The 26,699-nt window shown below is 36.6% G+C and overlaps 1 protein-coding gene, 1 non-coding gene and 1 pseudogene across 2 annotated transcripts; 1 reads left to right on the top strand and 2 right to left on the bottom strand.

The window, feature by feature from the left end:
• Nucleotides 1–902: 902 nt before the first annotated feature.
• LOC130497166 (small nucleolar RNA R71) lies at nucleotides 903–1,009 on the bottom strand. Its single transcript, XR_008936177.1, has one exon. It is a non-coding gene; the product is annotated as a small nucleolar RNA R71 (small nucleolar RNA).
• A 7,118-nt stretch (nucleotides 1,010–8,127) lies between these two features.
• LOC108810510 (protein SOB FIVE-LIKE 3-like) lies at nucleotides 8,128–8,851 on the bottom strand (annotated as a pseudogene).
• Nucleotides 8,852–15,041: 6,190 nt separating this feature from the next.
• LOC108809916 (protein GLUTAMINE DUMPER 6-like) lies at nucleotides 15,042–20,633 on the top strand. The gene is made up of 2 exons (XM_018582049.2): nucleotides 15,042–15,181; nucleotides 20,021–20,633. Exons 1-2 carry the CDS (start codon nucleotides 15,176–15,178, stop codon nucleotides 20,357–20,359), a joined length of 345 nt encoding a protein of 114 aa, XP_018437551.1. The 5' UTR covers nucleotides 15,042–15,175; the 3' UTR covers nucleotides 20,360–20,633.
• The last annotated feature ends 6,066 nt before the right edge of the window (nucleotides 20,634–26,699 follow it).

Here is a 26,699-nt window from a genome sequence, read left to right as displayed (position 1 = left end):
TGCATTTCTAGTCTAGTTTTAGTTCACTTCACTTCACTCAATTGGTTGCACTTAGATTAAGCATAGACTTGCATTCCCTTTGCATTAGAATCACTTAGGATTGGTTCGACAATCTTTTATACTACATCATTTGATTAGGAGCCTTGAAAACTCCTAGCATCAAATTGGCGCCGTTGCCAAGTTCTATTGTGATTTTGACATTGGGATTTAGTCATTTGCTTGAGACTAAGTCATTTTTATTATTATTGTGATATTGGCTCTGCTTTTTCCTCTTTATTTTTTATTTCAGGTGTATGAACTTGAGAAGTAGAGGGACTACAAACCTCACTCCTCTAGTACCAGACATCCGGGCTTTGGAAAGAGAGAATACAAGAAAAAGGAGAGAAGAGGAGCAACATGCTCATTTCAACAGATTGGGTTTTGATATGGCTCCCCATCAGAACCAGAATCAAGATGGAGAGATCCCTTTGGGAGCTGCCTAAGAGGGAAATGGTCAAGGAGCTGCCAACCTTCGACCACAGCACCCACAGCGCCAAGCTCGCGCTATTGGAACCTATGATCGCCCTCACATTCATGGTCATATGTTGGGAATCAGAGCACCTGCTGTAGAGAACAACAACTTTGAGATCAAGTCAGGACTGCTCAACACCATTGAGAACAACAAGTATCATGGTCTTGCTACTGAAGATCCTTTTGACCACTTGGACAAGTTTGATAGCTACTGTGGTTTGTCCAAGACCAATGGAGTGTCAGAAGATGCTTTGAAGCTCAGGCTCTTTCCTTTCTCTCTGGGAGACAAGGCAAGACAGTGGGAGAAGTCTCTCCCAAGCGACTCTATCACTACTTGGGATGAGTGCAAGGAAGCCTTTCTAGACAAGTTCTTCTCCATCTCCAGGACAGCTAAGATCAGGAATGAGATCTCTGGGTTTCAGCAGAGGAACTTAGAAAGTTTCAGTGAAGCATGGGAGAGGTTCAAAGGCTACCAAGCTCATTGCCCACACCATGGCTTCTCCAAAGAAAGCTTGTTGAGTACCTTCTACAGGGGAGCTATACCACAGTGTAGAAACAGACTTGATACAGCCAGCAATGGATTCTTCTTGGGCAGAAACGAGGTGGATGCAGAGGAGCTGATAGAGAACATGGCCAAGAGTGACTCAGTATACAGTGAGGATCATGATAGAATCAACAGAAGTGATGATCAGCAGACCAAGAAAGAGCTCAAGTCTTTGGAAGAGAAGCTGGACCTACTTCTTGCCAACAAAGCTAAGCTGGATCCGATGAAATCAGTTGGGGAACAGCAACAACAACAGGTTGCTGAGATCAAGAAGATTGATGGCTTGGAAGGACATGAAGAGGTGTGCTTTATCAACAACAATGGAACTTGGTATAGGAAAGAGCCCAACTTTCAATACCAAAACAACTACCAGTAAAAGCCCCTCTACAACAACCAACAAGGTGGTTATCAGAGCAACCAGCCTACTCAAGCTAGAGGAAGCTCTTCTCAAGCTCAAGTTCCAAGTTCAACCACGGAATCTATGTTCAAACAAATCCTAGAAGCTCAAGGGAAATTTGCTAAGGACATTGGAGATGAGTTCAAGGCTGTTCATGCCAAGATTGATGGAACTTATTCTGACCTCAACAACAAGTACATGCAACTTGCCTCTCACGTCAAAGCTTTAGAGAGCCAGGTTGCTTCTTTGCCTTCATCCTCCAAGCAGCCTATGGGAACTCTACCAGGGAAAGCAGAGGCAAACCCAAGAGAACATTGCAATGTTCTCCTCTCTAGTGACACTTCTCAGGTCGCCAACTACAAGAGAGAGGTAGATGAGATTGAAAGATTGGTGTTTGGAACTGAAATTGAACAGGTTGAGCATGTGGTTGTTGCAACAGCTGAGTCCAAGATTGTGCAAGAAGCTGACAGGATAGTTGCAGCAAAGGTTGAGCAGAGCAGAGAGCACAAGGCTGAGAAACCAGTTGAGAGAAGATCTGATCAGAGGCTGAATGTGGTGAAGCAGGAAGACACTGAGGTTGAGCTATCCCCCTATGACAAGCTCCCTTTTCCAAAGAGATTCCTCACCAAAGCTCAAAAGAAGGTGGTCTCCAAATTCAGAAAAGACTTGAGTGATATTGGAGTAAGGCTTCCAGAGATCCACAACATGCAAGCTGCTCATGTCCAGATGATGCTCATCAAAGACATTCTAGACCACCAAGCTGAAGTAGCAGAGCTCCTGGACATCTCTACACTCAAGCTTGATCCACCAATCCCACCCAAGTCCCTCCCTAAACTAGGACACCAAGGGATGTTCACCTTGCCTTGTTCCCTGGGAAAGCTTAACTTTGATGATGCTCTAGTGGATTCTGGTGCAAGTGTGAATGTGATCTCACTTGAGGTGATGAAGAGTCTAGGGATTGAGTACATGCTACAAGACACATCTACGCTCCAATTTGGGGATTCCTCTTCTACAACCTCAATTGGTATCATCAAGGATTTTCCTTTGCAGCTTGGAGCATGCACCATCCCTATAGACCTCACTGTTTTGGAGATGGCAACTAGGAAGATAGTCCCATTGATCCTTGGCACTCCATTCCTCACAACAGTGGGAGCTTGCATAGACTTTGCCAACAACAAAGTCACACTCCTAAATGTGAACAAAGCTGTCTCCTGCCCTCTTCAATCACCTAAGTTGAAACCTGAGTATTGTGGCACAATAACTTGTGGAGCATCCTCCATTGAGAAGACAAAGGCTGAGCTGAGTGGTATTGAGAAAGAGGTTCTTGGTGAAGAGTCCCCTAAGGAGAAGTGTGATGAGCACTTGGAAAGTGCTCAAAAGGAGGAGGTGAGTGAAGCCACAAAGGCCTCCCATGGCAAGAAGAAGATTGTGAAGGAATCTCACCCTCCACCTCTTGAGAAGACTCCTCACACCCTCACCCTCCATCCAATGAAGCTCAAGGATGGAGCTATTGAGTATAAGATCAAGTGCAAGGGAAGGTCTAAGCCATTCTCAAGTGCAAAGGCCATCATCACTCCTCAGCTTCAAAACGACCCCATCAAGCTCCAGGAGCTCCTCTCTCTCAGGTCCTCACCATCACTCTTGAAGGTGGGAAGGATCCTCCTTCTCACTAGTATAAGAGAAAAGGTAGTCAAGCTAGTGACTCAAAACAAGCTCACTTGGGAGGAATTCTCATGGTTATCCTTGTATATAAATTTGCTATTTCATTTCTTTATGTTTTCAATAACTGTGGCAGAAGTTTCAGGCCAGCTCAAAGCTCAAGCTCTAGACACCCATTACCACACTTCACTCTCCACTTGAGGTATCACTCCAACCCTTCTTTGTACATACCATTGCTTTTATCTTATTTTCGGTATCTTCTTCTCTCTTATTCACACAGAGACTGTGTGATTTAAGTGTGGGGGAGGTACCAAGTATTTGATCATGTTTGCTTTGTTGATTGTGAGTCTCATGCATTGCATTGTACATTCATATATGCATAGAAAAACCATAAAAATAAAAAAAAATTGAAAAATGCATAAAGAATCATGTAGTTGCATCACTTGCATTCTTAGGATTGAGTCTAGATCATATAGATTGCATTCACTTGCATATGGAGCAGCTGTTAATAATTTCTTGTAAAGAACACTTGTTTGCACTGAATTTGACACCCTAATTAAACATATCAAATAGCTTAGGCATCTCTTTAAAACCTTGCACGCTTCGAGCTTTGAAAACTCTTCTTGAAACATGTGCTGGCTTGATATTGGCATTGTTCTCGAAACCAGCTCCAACCTGAATCTTGATTTAAATGAACTTAATCTCTCTTGCATATGGGCATTTGCATACTTGATCATGGATCTCATACACATTTGGGTTATCTTTTCCGTTGTACCACTCTTTGTTAACCCAAATGGCACTCCCTTACCCTAAAACCCTTACCATTCTTTGAAGCCTACAATTATTTGTATGAGTGAGGTCTCTTTTGATAGTTTGTCATGTGCAAAATCTTGAGAGTATTGGGAGCGACATGGATTTGTTCTCATCTCTTGCTAGCATAGGGTCATCATTTGAGCTAGCTTCTAGGATGGTGAGTGGGTGTATGTTTCTTAAAAGTTTAATGTCTTGGGTTTGGGGTGTGAGAAAGATGAGCAATAGAGTGTTATGAGAAAGAAAAGCCCTAAGGACCTAGAATAGAAAGAAAAGAAAGCTCTAATTTGTATTGTTTGAGACATTCCCCCTATATATATAAAAAGAAAAGAAAAAAAAAAGAAAAGAAAAAAAAAGATTCAAAAAGATAGTGGGGAAGAGAAAATAAAAAGTATTAGAGCTTAGAAAAATGAATAAGAGGTCCTTAGTGGTTAAGTCATAAGAAAAGAGAGTTGTTTATTGGGTGAGTGATGTGAGTGTTTGTTATTTTGGGGTATGAGATGAATGAAAGGGGTGTAGAATTTGTAATCACTTAGGAATGGGTAGAATGATGAGGATGGATCCATGTATGCATGAATTGCTCCTAGTCTTAGATAAATTTTGTATAATGATCAAGCTCCTTGATTCTTGAGTGATTGCCACCTTAAAATGATGCATTGAACCCTCTTTTTCATCCATATTAGACCATTTGATCACCTAGCCAAATGATTGAGATCATGTGCCCATTTGTGAGAATTCACCTTGTGTGTGTGTGTGTGAATCAATGTGAGGGCTGGTTAAGAGGACTTGTTGGTTGATGAGTATTGCATCTTGTGTAAAGGCATAAGAGTATTGATAGGCCTAGAGAAGCTAGAGTATAATAAGAGAGTGTGCTCATGCTATTTGCTATGTTTCTTTAGGATGTCAAGTTGAGTGCTATGAGTGTTTCTTTTGGTTATAAGCTCCCATCTTTATATCTATCCTCCTTGAGTTTTTGAAAAGTTTACTTGAGGACAAGTAAAGGACTAGTGTGGGGGAGTTGATATCTTGCATATTTACATTGTTTTAGCCATTCATTCTTGTACATTTTGATCATATAGATGAGGATTTAGTCATCTTTAGGTTACATTTTGCATACATGAGTCTTTATTAGGTGTTGGAGTGTGCTATGGAGTTTTTGGAAGTGTTTGGAGGCATTTGTGGTGTAAAAGGTTGAAAGATGAACATGGATGGAGACCTTAAAGATATCTTTTGAAGCCCATCTTCTGGGAGAACATTGGAAATTGAGATAGCTTTCTAATGGAAGTGGTCTCAAGTCATTTGGAGCTGTATTGGAGGAGTTATGATCAATCTACTGGAGGCATATCAATACTCGAACACAGTACGCCTGGAGCGGGGTGACGGAGCGGGGTTACGACCCCGCTGTGTATCCAGAGCGGGGTGACGGAGCGGGGTTACGACCCCGCTCGGGTTTACACAGAAATGGAGGAAAAACGGCTGGAGCGGGGTTGTGACCCGGGTACGGAGACCCAGCTGCGTGTTATCACTTGGTCGTTTTTATGATTTTTAAGGGGGTTTTTAGACTTTTCTATTGGTACCATTAGGTTTCAAAAGACCATATAAATACTTTTGTAATCCCAAATTAGGGAATGAACTCTTTTTCTCTCAAAAACACATTTGTAAACCTTGAAGAAAGCTTGGATCTTTGATCCTTTTTCATCTCATTTTCTTTGTGTTTGTTGGATTATCTTGTTCACTAGCATGTTTAACCTTGAATCATCTTTGGTTTTTGGGTTAATTATGTCTATTAGTGAGTAGATCTATCTAGGATTCATGGGCTAGGGTGATTAAGGGTGATTAGTGAAGATCTAGGGTGTTTAGTGTTAAATCTATTTCTTTCTTTGCTTGTTGAGGGTTCTCAATGCTATTTTGGTCTTGATCATACTAAAATAGATCCTTAGGCATTTCCCGCCCGAAAGGTGTATGATGAAATGTCTGAACCAACTCTTCAATGCTTTTAATGCACTTTGCCAAAGAGATTTGTTGTTAAAGGTGTTAAGATTGCTAGTAGACTTGTTCTCCATGATTGCTTTAGTAACATTCAACCAAAGGGATTTGATGCTTGAGTTGCTTTAGCAAATGAACATTCATCTAGGGATAGAGCTTGTTTAGTATTGTGTCTAGGCATAAGGAAAGTGCTTGATTGATAGCTTGTCACCTTTAGATTGGATCTACATCACCCAATATCAAATGCCTAGCCCCATGAGTCCACTTGCTTTATATTGAGAAAGAAAGTTCACTCTTTTATTGTATTTCTAGTCTAGTTTTAGTTCACTTCACTTCACTCAATTGGTTGCACTTAGATTAAGCATAGACTTGCATTCCCTTTGCATTAGAATCACTTAGGATTGGTTCGACAATCTTTATACTACATCATTTGATTAGGAGCCTTGAAAACTCCTAGCATCAATATAACAAATCTCTCTTTCTAGAAAAGTTTCAATTTTTTTCAAGTAAAGATATATAGTAGCTTTCTTTTGATATGCATCACTACCAATTCAACACACTGGTATATGTCTATGGTGTTTCTGGAGAAAAGAATATATTACATTAGCTTGTTTTTGATATGATGATTTGTTATGCCTTTTGTTATGGTATTAATAATAACAATTTTGTTCAAGATTTTTTATCAGCTTTGTTTCCGTTGTTCTTTTTCTCTAAGCACCTTTATATGTGTGTGTTTATAACAGATTTTAGAAATCTTATGAAAATAAAAGATATTTTCAAAGTTGAGTCTTATGAGTGAAAATAAAAAGAATTTACATTCTAATAACAAAAGATTTTAATAGAATTGTTAAATCCATCATATATAAATCTTTCCAAGAACAAATAAAAGTGAATGGAATTTGAAAATCTTCATCCAAATAACAATGAACTTTACTTAGATTTTAAAATTTATAAACTAATAACAATGACAATGGATTCTCAAAATTTTGTAATTTATTTAAAATTCTTTTACCAATAATCCCCTTGAGAAAATAAACAAAGAGTATTTACCTGCTAATGTAGAGCAATAGGAAGAACTCCCAACTTCAGAAAAAAAATGACTCATATCCAACACAAGCAACAAGGGATGTTATCCATAGCTTACACTTGAAGAAAGAGCAAAGAGATCATTGACTCTCTTCACATATAAGTCGTTGTATTAACTTCTCTGGCCTCAGCATGTGTCTTAGATACAGACATAATGATCCAGGTAATCTTCATAGTTTGGGAATCTTCCAAAGACTCAACTACATATGAAACGTGATGCTTGTAGACACCATGCTTCCACTGATATGCTCCATACTTTGGAAATGCTAAGTTAATCTCTGGTCCACTTTTAAGCTTTGAAAAATACTTCTTCACCTATCCTTCAAGATTATGTACCGGTCTGCACCAACAATGACAAGCTTCATGCAAGAAGCTACAAAATGCTTTCCAAATAGCTTCATTGACGAAACATGTAAATTATTTAATACATGTGCTACATGTTAATGGAATTTTTTTTTTCAGAATTTGAGGGTGAGGATGTTTACATTATTTCTGATTCACAAGTAACACCCAAAAAATGTGATATTTAGTTTTAAAAATGTGAACATTCAGACAAAACTAATTATTTTTCTGTGGAAGAGTTCCCATGTTGCTGTCATGTGTCTGCGGTGTATCCATTTCCCTCTTTACAGCCAAAACAAACGAACAAAACATTTTCATCCTAATATTTAAGTTTGATCAACACACACATAGAAAGCCACACTAAGATCAATAATGGAGAAGTTGCCTCGAAGGAGAGTTTCCATCATATATGCCTTTCTATACCTGTTTTCATTTACACCACTTTGATCCTGCATTTCAATAGTATATTCTTTTTCTACCCGATAATTTCCAAGCCTATTTTCTCTAAATAAGTAAAAGAAAAAACAGAAAATTTGTGTTTCTTCTTGAACTTTATAATACTAGACAAAGTCCTTTTAAAATTCGTAAGGAGTTATGTACATAATATGTTTGAATTCTTTACAATTTAGATATTCATCTTATCCGTCTTTTTGCTTAAATATATTTCCCATGAAAAGAACATGTGGCATAAGAAACAGCCGTTCAACGTAATTTTCAGCTAGTTTTAATATAAATATAGTTTTAGTATGCAAACCACCTAAACATGCATGTAGCATTATCATGAGAAGAAGAATAAATAATCTTCATCCTGGATTATTAGTAAAGGTAAAAGAAGTAACAATGAAGATACAAGAACGACATAAAAGAATACAAATATCAAATTTCATGTTGAAAAGGAAAGAAGCAAATAAAAATCATCACACACCCTTTGCTTGAGGCATCAAAATACCCAACACAAAAATGGAAATTAACAATCCAATCTACATACAAACAACTTCAAGATATAACTTACTTCTGTTTAAAAGACCTACTCTTACTTTCACCCTTTTTCTTCTCTTTATCCTACATTTATGATTACCACTATTCTTATCATCATGTTATGGTCATAATAATCATTACCCTTACTCTTACTTTCACTTTTCCCATTCCTTAAAACTAGACCTTCTCTGCTTCTCCCTCTATTGCTCGTTTGGGGATAACTTGGCCCGGAAGAAGCATCGGAAGCCATTGAATCGTCGCTGTCTTTGTTGTTTTCGTATTCGTTGACATGCTTTCTTCGATCTTTTTCAGTGCTATTCTCTTCGTAATAAAACTCATCACTTACCTCTTCCTCATCTTCCTCCACAGGTGAAGAAATATACGTAGTCCAGCCGGATTCGCTACTGCTGCATTCTTCTCTCTCCATAGGTAACTCAAAAACCCTAGTTTTGAATGGAAGAGAGAGAGAGAGAGAGAGAGAGAGAGAGAGAGAGAGAGAGAGGAAGAGAGAGAGAGAGAGAGAGAGAGAGAGAGAGAGAGAGAGAGAGAGAGAGAGAGAGAGAGAGAGAGAGAGAGAGAGAGAGAGAGAGAGAGAGAGGAGAGAGAGAGAGAGAGAGAGAGAGAGAGAGAGAGAGAGAGAGAGAGAGAGAGAGAGAGAGAGAGAGAGAGAGAGAGAGAGAGAGAGTGTGTGTGAGAATTTTTTGTTTTGTCGAGTCGTAGTGTTTTTGCTTGTGTAGTGGACCATATATATAAATATATAATTGCATGTGCGTGAAAGAAGATCCTTGTGTTTTTATTAGTTTAATGTGCTAAGGACAGCTTATATCTAAAGTATAAAGTTACATCCGACATAATTCGAACAAGAATAGCTGTTTTTATGAAAAAAGGTTTGTCTTTTTGTAAGTTATGATTTATGTGTAGTCTTAGTCTTCTTGTGATAGTGTGAGCATGTTGAATAACACATGTTGATTAATATAAATAATGGATTTCTGTTAGAGAGAGCGAAGTGGTTTAAGTTCACATTGTGGCATGAGGGGAATGTTTCTTTACACTAAGAATTCTCTGTAACGATACCAAACACGCATGCATCTTTGTGGATATTGGATGTTGATTCACATCAAGCCATGTTTTTTTTTTTATAACATGTCAGGATCATGCCTCCTTTTGATTATCCTCTCCTTTTTCTCATCACTCATATTGTAAATTTGCAATTAATATAAACTAGATTTTGACCCGCGCTTTGGAAGCGCGGAATATTTTACGATGAAAAAAATCACTAATAACTTAACAAATATTTTGGTAATTTTTAAAGAGTATGTATTTAAAATATTTTTTGCAGCTAAATCAGTGTTTTTAAATTCAACCCGATTGTGATTATACCGGTTAATCCGAAGATCTGACAATTCAATTTAGGTTTTTAAAATATTCATATTAAAAAAAAATCACTAAAACCCGAGATTAACCGATTGAGCTGATGGATGACCGATATGTAATCTAATTGGATTTAAATTGTAATAGTTTCATAATTTGTAATCTTATAATCCAAATTTTAAAGTTCATTATTTTGCAATTTATGAAATTATAACGTTTCTACAAAATTTAAAAAAAAAATGATATATATAAATAACTAAGATTAATTATTGTATTGTTTGGAAACATTGATAGTAGTATAGAAAATATATTGTTTGGAAACATTGATAAAAGTATAAAGAAATAAGTATATTGTTTGGAAACATGGATAGTAGTATAAAGAAAGGAACATTAGTAATTTAATGTAGGTTTAACTATAAAATATAAAGATGTATTTAATTTAAAAACTTACAAAATAAATGTTAGGTCCAATAAAATGTTTCTGTTTTAATAAGATAGATTATTTCGTACAAGGGGTGTAATACAAAGAGAAACTTTTTCCAAAAATCCGTGTGTTGTTTAGTAGCGAATTTATAAAAACAATAGCATACACCGCTTATTTTCAAAAACTATACTAAGTAATTTAAAACTAGATCTTTGGGACAACATGGCGATCTATCTAAAGTCATATTCTATGTGCTTTCTAATTATTAAACTAAGGTTTGCTCCACATGAGAATATTGGGTCATCTAAATTCATAGTAGAAGACGTAGATACTAGATAGACATCAGGTCTCCCGTTAACTGGCACCAATAGGCCCATGAAATAAGCTGGCCCAATAGTAAGTACTTCGGGATTTTTGTGGCCATCTTAAACTAGTAAATAAGTAAAATATTGAAAGGAAAGAAAGTAGGTTCCAATAGGTGAAACCAAGTAAACTAGTGTGTACGCAATAAAGAAATCAGAAAATGATAAAGTAATTAAAAGAACACATTCTACGAGAATGAATTAAAAATTAATGCAAGTTGTGAAACTAAGCAATATAATTCCGTAGTATTTATTAAATATGCTAATCGCCTGAATTTAATACTCTACAAAATAAATGATCAATGTACTACAACCCTCCCAAAAGTCAAAACTACATAAAAGGTACTCAATGTTCCGTATGTTAATTTATGAAACAAAATCTTGTATTGAAATGATAAATAAACATTTGTTTGATTGGTGAAACATATAGAGAAAAAAATTAGAAAAGAAGATCTACCAATTATATATCAGCTAAATCCATTCTCGTTCTTTACGTGGAATAAGAATATGAACATATATAGTCAGCACATAGTTTTTATATTTTTGTGATTTCTTTACACGTGATCATGCGAAGATGGATTTTGTGTGTGTTTGCATAAACTCTCCCACTAATTGATCTTAGCTGCAATCAGATTCAAGTGGCGGAGCTATTTTAATTTGCCTAAATAGTAGAAAAGTAACATGCACTTCTATATCACCTTGATTGGTGGTAGTGGTAGACAATGTGAAGTTGTAGTTGTCACTACTCTATATTTATTCTAATGTTAAATGGATTCATGTTTCATCTGTTATGGTTTTTTTTTGGGGGGGGGGGGTCCGAAGCGCTATACAGTTTAGATTGGTTTACTCATTCTCGAGTACTTGAAGTTCACGATAATTGACCAATTTCGATAATTTCAACTTTCGTCAAATCTATAATGATTGGAGATCAAAAATTTTACTTTAATGCAATATATTGTCGGCTTGGCTTTTCAAATCGAACTCAAATTTGCCACGTCATAATATAAAGACATCATTATTGATTTTTGTTTTGTTCAACCATGGATTGGTAGTTTTCAACATTTTAAACATGTAGTTCTACAGCGTCACCATTAAGAGTTTGAGATCTGTCGGTCCTTCTATTGTTGTGAATTTGTTGAACTAGAAAGTTTGATTTATTAAACAAGAAGAGTTTTTTTCTAACAAATTTCCAACTGATTCACGGTTTTTTCAAACGTATTTTTATTATTCAAACAAGAGGTAGGTGTAGCCACTGGCGGAACCAGCCAACAGATTCACCAGGGGCAGCATAAAGGTGCAACTTAAATTATAGGGGGCATCATTATAAATTTTCAAAAAAATCAATGAAAATATATTTTTTTCCAAAAAATTCATATGGGGCAGCTGTCCCCCCCCCCTCACCTCTGCCGGATTTTTTTTTTGAACCACAGCATGCCGGAATAAAAACACTAATATAAGAGAAAACAATAGATCGGTTCTAAGTTCTAACAAAGACCAAAAGTTCTAACAAAGCGAACCAAGTGGTCGGATTTTGAGTTGAAACTTTTAAAGACCATAGGCTATATAAACTAAAAAAAGACAATCTGTCACGAATGCCGGATTAAGAACATGCTTATGGGTGATGCATTTTGTTACTCATAAGAGAGTTTATATAGCCTGTGATGGTCTTTAATTATTACCAGATAACGTGAGTTCCCTGGTTCATGAGAACGAGTTTAGATACTCTCAAATTCCTCAAATTCTAGAATACACTTGGCAGGACAAAGCTCGCGAAGTGTTTGAGCATATATAAATTTACCAATTGTCATCTGATACGAATCATATGACGTCTAATCATCAAGGTGAGAAAAAAATGCCGCTTCTTATTAATTAAACGATTGTTTACATATAGGTCTGCTATAGCCTATTTGCATATTTTAGTCAAGGCAAAAGGGAAGTTTAAACAAAAACAAGTTAGAGCATCATTAACCCTAAATTGCTTAAACTGAGATGCTTAAAAAAAATCCAAGGTGATGCTTTTTTTTCCTCTTCTACAGTACAAGCAACATTAGTTTTAGTGCTTAATTAAGCACTTATGCTTTTTCTTTCTCTTCTCTTTCCTCTTTTTTATAAATAAAAAAAGGCTAAGCACCCCCGAAATATCTTGGGTTAATGATGCTCTTATACCAGTTCTAAAAACTATATTGATTTACATTTAATAAATCTAAAATACATCTGGTTAAGGCCGTATTAAATTATTTGGTTGTTCAAAAAAAAATATATAATAAAAATATACATTTACGTTCCAATAAAAAAATTAATGTACACTACGGAAACAAAAACTTATCAGCAAAAATATATCAAAGTATACTATAAATTATGGAAACACATTAATCAATTTTACTCTTAATGTGGTTCCACAAATTAGTTTTATTTATTTTCTTACGTTTGATGCTATAACTATCTATATTTGATAAACCGGAGACGAAGCCGCCACGGTGGATAAGCCTATCAATTTTCTAGCAGCTTTCTGATTATTACTAACACATTTTTGTTGACAACGAAAAAAAAAAGAAAGAAAAGGTAACAACATTTTGCATGTATTTATCTTTTCTTTTTTGCATGTAACCCTTTAGAAAACATTTTGCATGTAGCCATCTCCAATATCCTTAAAATTAATGGATGAGGGTATACACAGTTATTCCAAAGTCAATCCTCAAATTTATTTTTAAGCAAAATTAGTAATTTACATTTAGTTCTTAATACTATTAATAATAAATTATAGTCACTAAATTTTCAAAAATTAATAAAACATACTATTTGAAAGCAACTAAAATAAAATATTTAATATAATAATAGTAGTCAAGTATAACTATAAAATGTACTCCCTCTGTTTTTTAAAGATGTATGTTTTGGTGTTTTCACACATATTAAGAAAATACATTAATTATACATCATTTTTAGAAATTATCAAATTCCAATGCATTTTAACCAATAGTCTTTCAATAAATTCAATCAATTTTATTGAAATTTGCAATTTTTGTATAGGAAACATAAAAAATACATCTTTGTAAAACAATTTAGTTTTCTAAAATATCTATCTTTAAAAAACAGAGGAGCATAAAGGGATAAAACCCTATGACCCATTGGGTCCATCTAGATGGTGCGAATAATTTCGACCATGAGAATGATGATCAACTTGAATACGAGACTTCATATTGCCTTAAAGAGGCCAATTAGATTTCGACATCATTTTACTTTGTCTTTGTTCTCTATAGTGGACCAAGCCACATTATATTAAAAGACAAAAGATATTTTATCAAGGTCATGGCTAGTCCAACCTCATGATGCCTAAAGGTACGCATCTAAAAATCTCTGATGCATTACATTCCACATAAATCAAAGTGGAATTTATCAAAGTTTCAAAGACATTCATATGAATGGTCTACATATTGAAACTATGAGCAAAGGAAAAAAAGAATTCCTTATGATTTATGAAAATGCCCAAGGCCAAAGGAAAGTCCTAGAGACTATACCTACTATACCTATAGGCCTTCTTTGAGCCAAGATAAATATGATTGTGGGTTAATACCCCAAATCACTTTCCAAAGAGTTCAGGGAAGCCTTTAACATATGGCACGACATGCTCGGCCATCTAGGCTCTATTATGATACATAATATACTCTTGAATTCAACTGGACATTCCTTGAAAGAAAGGAAAAATGGTCCGACTAAGGCATTGCCTAAGACACATACGGCCACAGAGCCATATGAAAGAGTCAAACTATGGCCATGTAAAAGGCCATAGAAGATGGCAAGGGTGTGCGTGGATATCACCCACAGTCACACTATAGTCGAGGCCGAGGCCAAGGTTATCAACCTAGTCGTGGGTATAAGTCCGATTTTAATACCCATGCCTCGACCAAATCAGCTTGCCATCGGTGTGGGATGAATAATCATTGGGGTAACCGATGTAGAACTCTCAAACACCTTATTGAACTCTACCAGGAGAGACTATCACATATGCTGACATGTTAGAGAAGAAATTCTCTACATTTCACAAGCAATGCTTTGCTTCAGCAATAATTCCGAGAAATGGGTTTCTCCACATATGCAAATTTAATCTCTTGTTTGTTGCTTGCTAAGCAAAACAATGAGTTACTCATGAGGAATATTGAGATGAGGCCTCATGGATTTTAAGGAATATTTAAGAAAATAGTATTAACAAAATATATTTAATCAAAATTATTTTAAGAAAATATAATGATAAATATAAAATATAATATTTTAAAAGTTATTCATATGTGTGAAAAAACATAAATGTAGATAATATAATGAAAAGTAAATAGTGTTTTAAGGAAGTGAAAATTAAATAGAAAACATATTGCATATACGTTTCAATTTACAAAATCTGTAAAACATGTAAGAAGCTTTAAAGTTACTGGGATGGCGACATCGAGATGACATACTGTAAAATCAACAGTTGTAGTTAGCAACAGAGAAAAGGAATATCTGAACGCACAAGGAATCTTCCTTCATTTTGAACTCTTAAAAAACAATCTTGTAGCTAGTGCGATGACATGCATCCCCGTAAGCAAATATTTAAATTAAAAAAAAATCGAACATATTATCCTCTATAAATTCTTCAATACCCAAAACTAAAGTTTTCATAGTTGCACTTACAACAACACAAGTGAGAAAAAGAGTAATAAGAACAAAGAAAAAAAATGAGGGCGATGTGAAACACAAGAACTTTGAAGAAGAAAAGCTTTACTGAAAATACTTTATTGATTTCAACTTGACGGCAAAGCTATTACATCACTAGCTATTTATACAATGAGCTCATCAGTAAGCCCTAATGCCAGATTGCAGGCAGTCAGATCTGTTTGTCGTGACTATCTGATGAGCTGGAAATGATACCGTTGCAGTCGTACAAAGCTCACGCCTTTGTTGTGTACGTTGAACGTCTTTAGGCTGAGCAGAGGAGAAGAGATTTGTCGTGATTTCAGACTGGGCTTCTTTACAGACTTTGATGACTTCAGTAGTGGGCTCAGTATGGTTAATACACCCCCTCAAACTTGCAGTCGGATGAAAGGAGACGCCAAGTTTGCCTCGCAACTTGAGGAAGGCTTCATGACCAAGAGATTTGGTAAACACATCTGCAAGTTGAAGTGTTGCAGGGATGTGTTTAACCTCCAAAGCTTTAAGTGCAACCCTCTCACGCACGTAATGATAATCCACATCGAAGTGTTTAGTTCGTTTATGGAACATTGGGTTTGCCGTTAGACAGACGGCTGAGAGGTTGTCACACAAGAGGAGTGGAGTCCGCTGTTGTTGCAGTCCCATGACACGAAGAAGATTCTGAATCCACACAATCTCGGACGCAGCTAAAGACATAGTGCGATACTCTGCTTCTGTGGAAGACTTAGAGACAGTTTCATGTCTCTTTGCAGACCAAGAAATCACATTCGAACCAAGTAGAGTGCAGAAACCTCCAGTAGACCTCCTTGTCTCTCTGCATCCTGCCCAGTCGCTATCACTATAGCAAACAAGAGTCGAGTCAGTGTTTGCTTTGAGACTAATGCCCATGTCTAGCGTGCCTTTTACATAACGAAGTATGCGTTTTAGCAGAGTAAAATCAGACTGGCTAGGCATGTGCATTTTCTGACATATGTAGTTGACAGAAAATTGGAGATCAGGGCGCGTAAGGGTGAGGTACTGGAGCTTCCCGGCTAAGCTTCGGAAGTACGACGGATCAGAGAAAGGCTCGTCTTGACCAGGAACTTTATCAAGCTTGAGAGGAAGAGGAGTGACCATAGGAGAACAATCCTGCATCCCTGCAGTGACGAGCAAGTCAGCTGCATATTTGGCCTGATTTAGAAACAGACCGTCTTCAAGGTGATGAACTTGGATACCCAAGAAGTAATGAACAGAGCCTAAGTCTTTCATCCTGAACACTGTGTTCAACTGCGCAAGAAGCTTGTCGAGCAAGACATTGTTGTTGCCGGTTAGAATCATATCGTCAACATAGAGCAACAAATATATCACATCAGAGCCACGGTGATATATGAACAAGGAAGGATCAGGAAAGCTGCAGTTGAAACCAAAATCAAGCAAAAAGGAGCTGAATTTATCAAACCAAGCTCTTGGTGCTTGTTTGAGGCCATAGATGGCCTTTTTGAGCTTGCACACATACTCAGGTCGTTGTTTATCCTCAAAACCAGGCGGCTGCTTCATAAACACAGTCTCTTTCAAGTCACCATGCAGGAAAGCGTTCTGAACATCGAGTTGCTTTAATGACCACTTCTTAGTAATGGCAACATGAAGAACTGTTCGAATCGTTGCAGACCGCACAACAGGACTAAAGGTCTCAAGAAAATCTATGCCCTCTTCCTGTTCATTACCTCTTGCAACTAATCTTGACTTGAGCTTGAGAACAGAGCCATCGGCATTTCTTTTAATCTTGTGAACCCATCCACAACCAATCGGGTTCTGTCCATCTTCAGGAGGAACAAGCTCAAATGTTTCTGTTTCCTCCATATTGTTCATCTCAGTCCCCATAGCGTTGTTCCAACCTGGATGTAGAAGAGCCGCTTTGAGAGATTTAGGCTCAGTAAATTCGTCTTTGACAGAAAGTAATGCGTATCTTGGGTTCGGTTTGTGAACTCCTGCTCTAGCTCTTGTAGTCATTGGATGCACAGGAGCTTCTGCAACCGGTTCTGCCTCTGCAACAACAGGATCAGGAATCACAGCAGCCTCAGGAACCACTTCAATAGGAGGAGTTGCAGGGGGAAGAGGTTGCAGAGGTGCTGCAGGCGGAGCAGGAGGATTCAGTATACTGAAAGCAGGAGGAAGAACTTCTTCAGGAGGAGGAACTTCTGGAGAACTTGTTAGAGGGGTAAGATGAGCTGCACGCCAAGCCTTCAGCAGAGAAGAATTTGTATCTTTATGAAACCTCTGATACAAATCTCCAAACGGAAATGAATTTTCATCAAAAAGAGCATGTCGACTGATGAAAACACGTCCCGTTGGAGGATAATAGCACCGGTATCCTTTATGTTTTTCATTGTAACCAAGAAAAACACAAGCTAGAGACTTGGGATCAAGCTTGTTCTGCATATAAGGACGCAAGGATGGGAAGCATTTACAACCAAACACCCTCAATGCTGTATATACCGGAGCAGAACCATGAAGCAACTGATATGGACTCTTGTTATCAGGAAGCGTTGATGAAGGCAAGAGGTTTATCAGAAAGGCGGCAGTGAAGAAGGCTTCAACCCAAAACTGTTGTGGAACACGACTGTGATACATCATAGTGAGGCCGAGCTCAGTCAGATGTCGATGCTTTCTCTCAGCCAAACCGTTCTGCTGAGGGGTGTGAGGACAGGAGAGACGTTGTTGAATGCCAGATTGTGACAAGTGATCTACAAATTGTTTGCTTATGAACTCCCCTCCACCATCACACTGGAACTGCTGGATTTTACTCTGAAACTGATTCTCTACAAGTCGTTGAAACCGCACAAACACAGAGTAAAATTCAGATTTAAGCTTGAGAGGATAAAACCATGTGAACCGAGTGTGATGATCTATGAAGATGACATAGAATTTAAATCCTTGATTAGAAATAACTGGGCTTGGACCCCACAAATCACAGTGTATGCGTTCCAAAGGACGGGATGAAACAAACTCAGAAGAGATAAAGGGAAGTTTACAGCTTTTCCCAAAATAACAAGCATCACAAACTGTCTTGACATTAGCCTTATTCAAAACGATAGCCTTAGTTCTAGAAAGAAGATGAAGAACATCCATATTAGCATGACCAAGCCTCTGGTGCCAGATCTTCTCACAAGCTGCATGTTGTCTTGAGGAATAGAAAGCTTGAAACCGGATGTTCTTCAGGACATAGAGATCTTTATGCCTTTGCCCTTGGGTTATTACCTGCTTTGTCGCCTTGTCCTTAACCAATACACATTCATCATCAAACGTAAATTCACAGGGGTAATCTCTGGTAAGTTTGGAAACTGATAAAAGTGACTTTGTTATAGTAGGACAGACTAAAACATCCTTTAAAGGAAGTATACCTTGAGGCGTATGCAGAGGAATAGACCCAATGTGTGTGATAGGAAGGTAGTCCCCATTACCAACCATGATCTGATCGTTGCCTAGGTAAGGCTGAGAAGACTGCAACTGAGAACCATCACTTGTGATATGCGCAGATGCTGCTGAGTCAGGGTACCATTCTTGACCTGTTAACTGAGCCTGACCAGGAAGTTGTACCGCAGTCATGGCACTGTGAGCAGCATCTGGAGGTGCGTAGGCTTGATCAAAACGATTGTAGCAACGAGCAGCAGAGTGACCAATGCGATTGCAGATTTGACAGGTGGTTCTGTTACCAGGGTTAGCACCAGGGAACTGCTGATGAAAACCCCTTCCACGAGTGGAGTAAGACCCAGAGCCACGTCCTCTGTTACCTCTGTTACTGTAAGAACCTCGTCCTCTGTTGTTGTAGGAGCCGCGACCAGCATGAAAGGCGAGATGAGGTGAATCAGTAGCTTCAGAGTGAGCCTTTAACTTGTCATCGAAGTTGACAAGTTTAAAGACAGCATCTTCAAAGCTTGGGTCAGTGACTGAGTCCATTGAGTGCTCAATGACCGTGCATATCGACTCATATTCACGACCCAAACCAGTCAAAGCAGCATAAATCATTTCTTGTTCAGAAATAGGACAACCTATCGAGTCTAGTTGGTCACAAACTCCCTTAACATCATTCAGATACTCTGCCATAGATTTGTCTTTCTTGGACATACCTTGAAGTTTCCTTTGAAGGTCAAGCTTGCGAGTTGCAGATACACGATTGTACTTCTTGGCGAGAGAGAGCCACACGTCCTGAGCAGAGTGTAAACCATAGACAGAACGCAAAGCTTCCTCCGAGAGAGATCCAAATAGCCAGGCCATGACTAATTGGTCTCGACGAACCCACTTGACAAACTCTGGATTCGCTTCTTCTGTCACAACATCACCGTTCCGAACTGTCATCGTTGCAGCTGGACGTGGAGAGGTTCCATTGATGAACCCGAGCAAGGTCTGACTGGAAAGAAAGGATTCGAACTGAGTCTTCCAGAGAAGATAGTTCGTAGACGTAAGCTTCAACGTCACGCACTGAGTTATACTCAGAGAAGGAGAAGAGATTGTATCAGGTGTCTCATCCATGGCTCAGGATTTACTCGCTGAGCTCTGATACCATGTGAAACACAAGAACTTTGAAGAAGAAAAGCTTTACTGAAAATACTTTATTGATTTCAACTTGACGGCAAAGCTATTACATCACTAGCTATTTATACAATGAGCTCATCAGTAAGCCCTAATGCCAGATTGCAGGCAGTCAGATCTGTTTGTCGTGACTATCTGATGAGCTGGAAATGATACCGTTGCAGTCGTACAAAGCTCACGCCTTTGTTGTGTACGTTGAACGTCTTTAGGCTGAGCAGAGGAGAAGAGATTTGTCGTGATTTCAGACTGGGCTTCTTTACAGACTTTGATGACTTCAGTAGTGGGCTCAGTATGGTTAATAGGCGACACCAAAAGTAGAAATATGGAAGTCACCGATACCATACCTCTTTGGTGGTTTGTTTTTGCTTATTTTGCTTATAGCTTTAGCATTACTCTCATTGGTCTGCACAAACAAAAAGACTCCTTCTTCCTCATCTTCTTCTAATGATACAAATCCCGTGGGCGAAGAGGACGACACCGGAGACAACAAATCTAAGACTATTATGGTAGAGTACTTACCTAAGGTCGTAGTGATTTTGGCCGGAGAGGATAAACCTAGTTGCTTGGCCGTTCCGGTGATTCTTCCACCGTCTTCCATTTATCCTTGTAACTGCGGCAATGTTACTGGCGTCTCAACCTAACTCTTACATCTCTTTTTTCTTTTGCCAACACAAAAATAAGAGATTTCAACTTATGTAATAATCATCGGCAATTTTGTAGTAGTCGACTGTTTTTGGTGGGTGGTAGCATAGATGAAGTTTTGTTAAATGCTTTCTTATGAACTGCAAAAGTTTTGTCTAATCTTAAGATTACTATCGAATATATTTGGAATAGCTTATGAATTATATATCTCATTATTATGATGTTAAAATTTTAGAATATGTAATTTTTATGGTTTTAAGATCTTTACTACAACGTCTGACCATATCTTGGGTTCGAAATTGCGACGTATACGGTGCCAGTTTTCATTGATGATTGTTTTAGTCTTCGACTGCTCCTACAATGCTGTTTATCAGCAATACTGCAAAGCAACAATACTATGGGCTAGTAGCAAGCTACTAGTTACTTCTTTTTTCTTTTAGCAAGCGACTAATTACAGACCATGGTTTAATGGTACTGGCTAAATAACTGTAAAATAATATTAGGAATGATAAAGAGGCATGCTTTTTGCTTTGATGTGGCATTTTGCTATACAAGAGTATAAGAAAATATAGATGATGCCTTTGATAACTTTCACATTGATTGGTGTCTATTGGCGGACGCCGCGGCCTGAAAACGCAAAGAGTTGGACGGTCCAAAGTGGATATTACTTTTGATTTTATGTGGCTATTAAGTGGTCGCCACTCTTTTCTCAAATGCACTTTAATTATGCTGCTTAGGCATATAGGTTTTTATATTTAACTAGGGATTTGCTGCGATACGCAAGAACGATTGTTATTATTTTTTTCTATTGACTTGCCTTTCATGTATTTTTTATATTTTAGTTTGCTATGATGATTTAGTGTAATTTATTTTATAATATTGTTCTACTGTGTTTTTTTTGTCAGCTGTTCTACTGTGTTTGTTTGATTGTTATTTGTGTAACAATTTATTTCCGTGATTGTAGATGATTTATTTTTGTTTTGTATAATGGTGGTAAAGTATTTTATTATTTTACATGTTTACTATAATGTCTTTTTGTTTATTGTCCTTCATTTTCATTTACATGTTGATAGACATACTGTTAAAGAATTAAATAGTGTTTTATTAATTTTATCATCATTGAAAAAAAGTGGGGCAAACATTTGCCCAAACTTTAGTAAAAGAAAAAAAAAATTCCCAAAGAAAAGTTATAAAAAGATAGATTTTAACAGAGACTATAAATTTTTTCTTTTGTTTGTAATAATAACATAAATTGCATCTTCTCACTTATTTGTTGGGGTGAGATGTAATCGTCTATTTCACTATTTCAAGTGTTGCCACTTATCATGAAAAGAGAAAACTTAATTATATATATATTATTATGTAATTGTTGGTATTGGTAATTATAAAACTGTATACAGTTAAAATATATTCGCTCTTTCTATAATATAAAATTTTTAGGTAAAAACACAAGAACTTATAAATATAATTTTTAATATTAATAATATTATTAATAAAATAAATTTTAAATGAGTTAACTAATCATAAATAATGCAGTATATCGTTATTGATCAACGAGTTTCAGTAAAGTTGAAGTTCTCTTAAATATATCAACATCACAGAGTTGATTTGGTCTGGCTTAGTCTAAAAGACAAGTGTGTTAAACGAGACTTGACCTTTTAAAAGTTTTTCAAAGCCATCAGAATGTTGATGGTTATATTTTCATACCAGGAGCTGGTCGTGACAATATATAATATACAAAAGAAACTGTGGGCCTAAACTAAAAATAAAAAGAAGTGGATGCAGCATAAAGGTTAAAGAAATGAACAAAGCTTAAAGGTTTAGAACTCTGCACAAACTATACTTCACAACGGCCTTTGTAAGCAAATGATGAGCTTTTTTCTCAGAATAGCCCTTCAAAATATTTATGGTCTTTGAATGGTTATCTATAGACCGCTACTGTCAATAATGGTGTCTTTGTAGGTTTCCCCTACCACTTGTAATAGCTATTAATCACAATCAACATTACTTAAAATGTTCATTCAGAAAAGAAAAAAAAATGTTCATTCAGTTCTTTTCATCGTTTTTTCTTTATGCTACTGTCTAGATTTTATCTATTTACAAGAGCAAAAGCATAAACTACACACCAAAAACATTCCTAACTAGTTTACAAAAAAAAAACATTCCTAACTATTCATTGTGAAGTAAAAGAAAAACAATTCCTTGAGAAAAATAGCTATGAAAGCCAGTTCAAAAAAAGAGAAAAAAATAGCTACTATGATATATATGGACAGTGGCAGAGGCATAAATAGATTTTATTTGGGTCGTAACTAATTTATTGTAGGTAAAAAAGACATGCATAAGACTTGAAACTCAAGATATAGGGGTCAAAGGAAAAAAAAAAGGGGTCAAAGGAAAAATCTTAGGTTTTGATTGGTAACCTTTCGGAATGGCAGAACACGTTTCAAACACAGTTCCGCAAGTATTGTACCAATCAACAAAAGTTACGGAGTGGAAAAAAAATGCAAAAACGCAGATTCAAGTTTTTACTGACAAAAAAATAAAGAGAATCTTCATTAGGTGAAAAAGTGAATTTTAGTAGATTATTGTGGAAAATTTTACAAAATTAACATTTTCTTATTATTAAACTATATGCTAATAACATTTTAAAATTTTAAATAAATAGCAAAGATTTTTGTAGCAATAAATAGTTATATTATATATAAAGTTGTACTATAATTTTTTGTAGTATTATAAAATGCCAATCTATTATTAAAACATATTGAAAGATAAGCTAAATATTTATAATAAGAACTAAAGTGGTTTTTAATAAATTTTAGTTATTTTCACTTTTTGTTTTTTTTTTTAATAAAATTGAATACCATATAAATATTTTGATCAATTTAATATTATATATATTCCATCATTCCGCGAATTTTAAATTTTTTCGCAATCTAAATATTTTTTTCCACAATTAAATTATTTTTTCCGCGATTACGCAATATTTACCAATCGGAGCCTTAACCATCTCACCACAACAATTACAACGAAACTAAGCCAAAATTTTATGAGTAGTATTTTATAAGTAAAAATTTTAATTTTACCACAATTTAATACTATTTTAAGATTTATCTTAAAAATGTGATCATTTTATAAATACCATAACTTTGTGATGAAAAAAAAACTAAAATGGTCTTCCTAAATCACTTATGAATGTTTGAAAATTATTTATTGAAATTTATAAACATAATCCCGCTCTTCCGAAATCATTTATGAATGTTTGAATATTATTTATTGAAATTTATAAACATAATCCCACTCTCTAAATATTAAACTCTAAACCATGGTCACTGAACTTTAAGCACAAATGTTAATATATTTTTGATGAAGTGTACTTTTGAAAAATGGTATCTAATTGTGGTATTTCAAACAATTTTAGTTTTATAATTTTTAGATTTCATAGAGTTCCCTCACACCTAGGTGGCTTCAGATATGAATAAGTTTCATCCAATCTGACGATGAGTAAAATAAACTGCTATTCTTAGAATAATCCTCAAAATCTAAACCGAGCTTATTGACAAATGATCTGCTAGTTCTTGGAAGAATCCTTAAAAACTAAACCGAGTTTATTAACAAATTAATAATCTCAAGTCAGTTTTCATGCGTGGGCTCGAGTGGACAAACAAAAAGTGGACTATCTATAGGTTTAATGTTAGGCCTTTTATTAGAGCATGATTATTGCAAAGATTCTTATCAAAAGTTCTTTTTTTTTTTTTTTTTTTTTTTTTTTTTTTTTTTTTTTGAATAAAATGTTAAATTTGATTCAAAAGAAAATAAGCTTGTTTACAGCATGAGCTACTTTGTTTATAACATGGTTACTAACTTGGTTTTAAAAAAAAACTTTATCCTATGTACCCACAACTCCAATCCAACTTTGATATGCGGTCGCCATCCTTTTGTCGTGTCTGAGAGTTGCTATTCTGTTCTTCACCTGCCTGTCAATCATTCGAAATATTATTTCCTCCGAATGGGACTGGTCACCATGCTTCCTGCCGTTGCGTTCCCTCCAAATTGTGTATACAGCAGCCTGAAACACATAGCGAAGAAGAAATCTGTGTATTGGCGAGATTCTTCCCTGCGTAAGATGGTAGACAATGTCCTCCCAGTCAGCAGAGTAGAGGTTGCCCAAAAGGTTTTGCGTCAGCTTCTTCCACAACGTTGAGGAGTAGGAGCACGCAAAGAAGAGGTGGCTTCTCGTTTCCAGATGTTGGTGGCAGAGTATACAACTTCCATCGCTTCCACTGTTCCACATAGCCATTCTATCGCCGGTTGGCAAACGATTATGCATAGCTAGCCATGCACAAAAACGAAACTTCGGTGTTGCTTGTCTGAACCAGAGACCTTTGTGCCAACTAACCTTACCTCCGGTAACTCTTATATGATTCCATGTATCTCGAGCTGTGAACTTTGCCTTGTAGACATCATTCTTCCCTTTCCATAAGACTATATCCTCTTCCTCTGTTCTTGTCAGCATCCTTAGATGGTCTTCAATTTGAATGAGGTCGTTCGAGCGATGGTTTCTTCTTCTACGTTTTGTGCAGGCCGTTTTAACAGAGTCAAACTGGCCAATACCCATGTCTATTTGTCCTCGTGGACCCAACACATCCCTCAAGCAACCCATCGGAGACCAATGATCATACCAAAACGAGGTCTTTTCACCATTGTGCACTTCCACTTTACAGAAATTTCGCGCCAAGTTTCTAACTTTCAAAATTTTCCTCCACATCCATGAACCTCGTTTATTATCTTCCTTGATTGACCAGATTGATTCATTCTTCATGAGAGTATCCTTGATCCATCTAACCCAGAGGGAAGATGTGTTAGAAACCAATCTCCAAAGAAGCTTGAGTAAAGTAACCTTATTTGTTTCCTTGAGAGATCTGAGTCCAAGACCGCCTTCATCAGTAGGTCGACAGACTTCTGCCCAAGCCATCTTTGATTTCCTATGATTTAAATCATGTCCAGACCATAAGAATGCCGAGCAGAGCTTGTCGATTTCTTTAATACAGGCACTTGGCAAGCGAAATGCAGATAACCAAAAATTCGAAGTACTCCATAGGACCGAACCAATTAGTTCTAATCTCCCTGCATAAGATAAAAATCGGTTTTTCCAGGAACCAATTCTTTTCTTGAGAGACTCAATAAGTGGCTGATAATCACTGCTTTGCATACTCTTGGTGGTGAGAGGAAGCCCCAAGTAACGCACCGGGAGAGTGCCTGCGCTAAATTTGAATCTGTTAACTATCTCAGTGCGGATCTCTTCAGTTACACCTTGCATGTACAAGGTAGATTTCTCCATGCTGATTTTTAGACCAGAGTACTTCGCAAACTGATCAAATACTGCTACTATACCTTCAACAGATCTCACTTTTCCATCAGACAGTACCATAAGATCATCTGCAAATGCCAAGTGAGTCAAACTCAGATTCTTGCATCGGGGATGATATCCAAACTTCTGAATACTTGCTGCCTTGTCTAACAGTTTTGAAAGCACGTCCATAACAATGACAAATAGGTACGGGGAGAGCGAACAACCTTGTCGGAGACCTCTTTTACTCTGGAAATAACCAGATAGCTCACCATTTACTTGCACCGAGAATGATGCTGTAGAGATACACAAAGAGATCCAATGAATAAATGGTTGAGGAAAATTCATCGCAGAGAGAACGTTGAGAAGGAAAGGCCATTGGACAGAGTCAAACGCCTTCGATATATCAATCTTTATGGCACATCGAGAAGATACCGTTTCTTTATGATAATCTTTCACTATTTCAGTAGCCAGAAGAAGGTTTTCAATCAGGAGTCTTTCACTCACAAAGGCTGACTGATTTGCCGAAATAAATTGCGGCAGGATCTTCTTGAGTCTATTGGCTAATAGTTTAGAGATCACCTTATAAATGACGTTGCAACATGATATAGGTCTGTAGTCCTTCATCTCCATCGCATTCGTTTTTTTCGGTATCAAAGCCAAGATTGTAGAATTAATACCCTTAGGAAGGAAGCCTTTATCAAAGAAAGCTTGAACTGCTATCACAAATTCTGAACCAATGATTTCCCATGTAGCCTTATAAAATTCTGCATTGAACCCATCTGGTCCAGGAGACTTATTTGTATATATATGTATATATATATATATATATATATATATAACACATATATGCGTATGTAATTGTTTGCTAAGAACTTTACGGAAACCGAAACCGAAAATTCCTTAATTAAGAAACTTTTGGTTTCGGTTTCCGTAAAATCTTTAACAAACAATTACATACATATATATAATATATACATATACATATATAT

This window comes from Raphanus sativus, chromosome 6 (assembly GCF_000801105.2).
Source record: "Raphanus sativus cultivar WK10039 chromosome 6, ASM80110v3, whole genome shotgun sequence".
NCBI classification, from domain to species: domain Eukaryota; kingdom Viridiplantae; phylum Streptophyta; class Magnoliopsida; order Brassicales; family Brassicaceae; genus Raphanus; species Raphanus sativus.
Note: the sequence above shows the minus strand (reverse complement) of the source record. Positions and strands in the feature narration are given on the sequence as shown.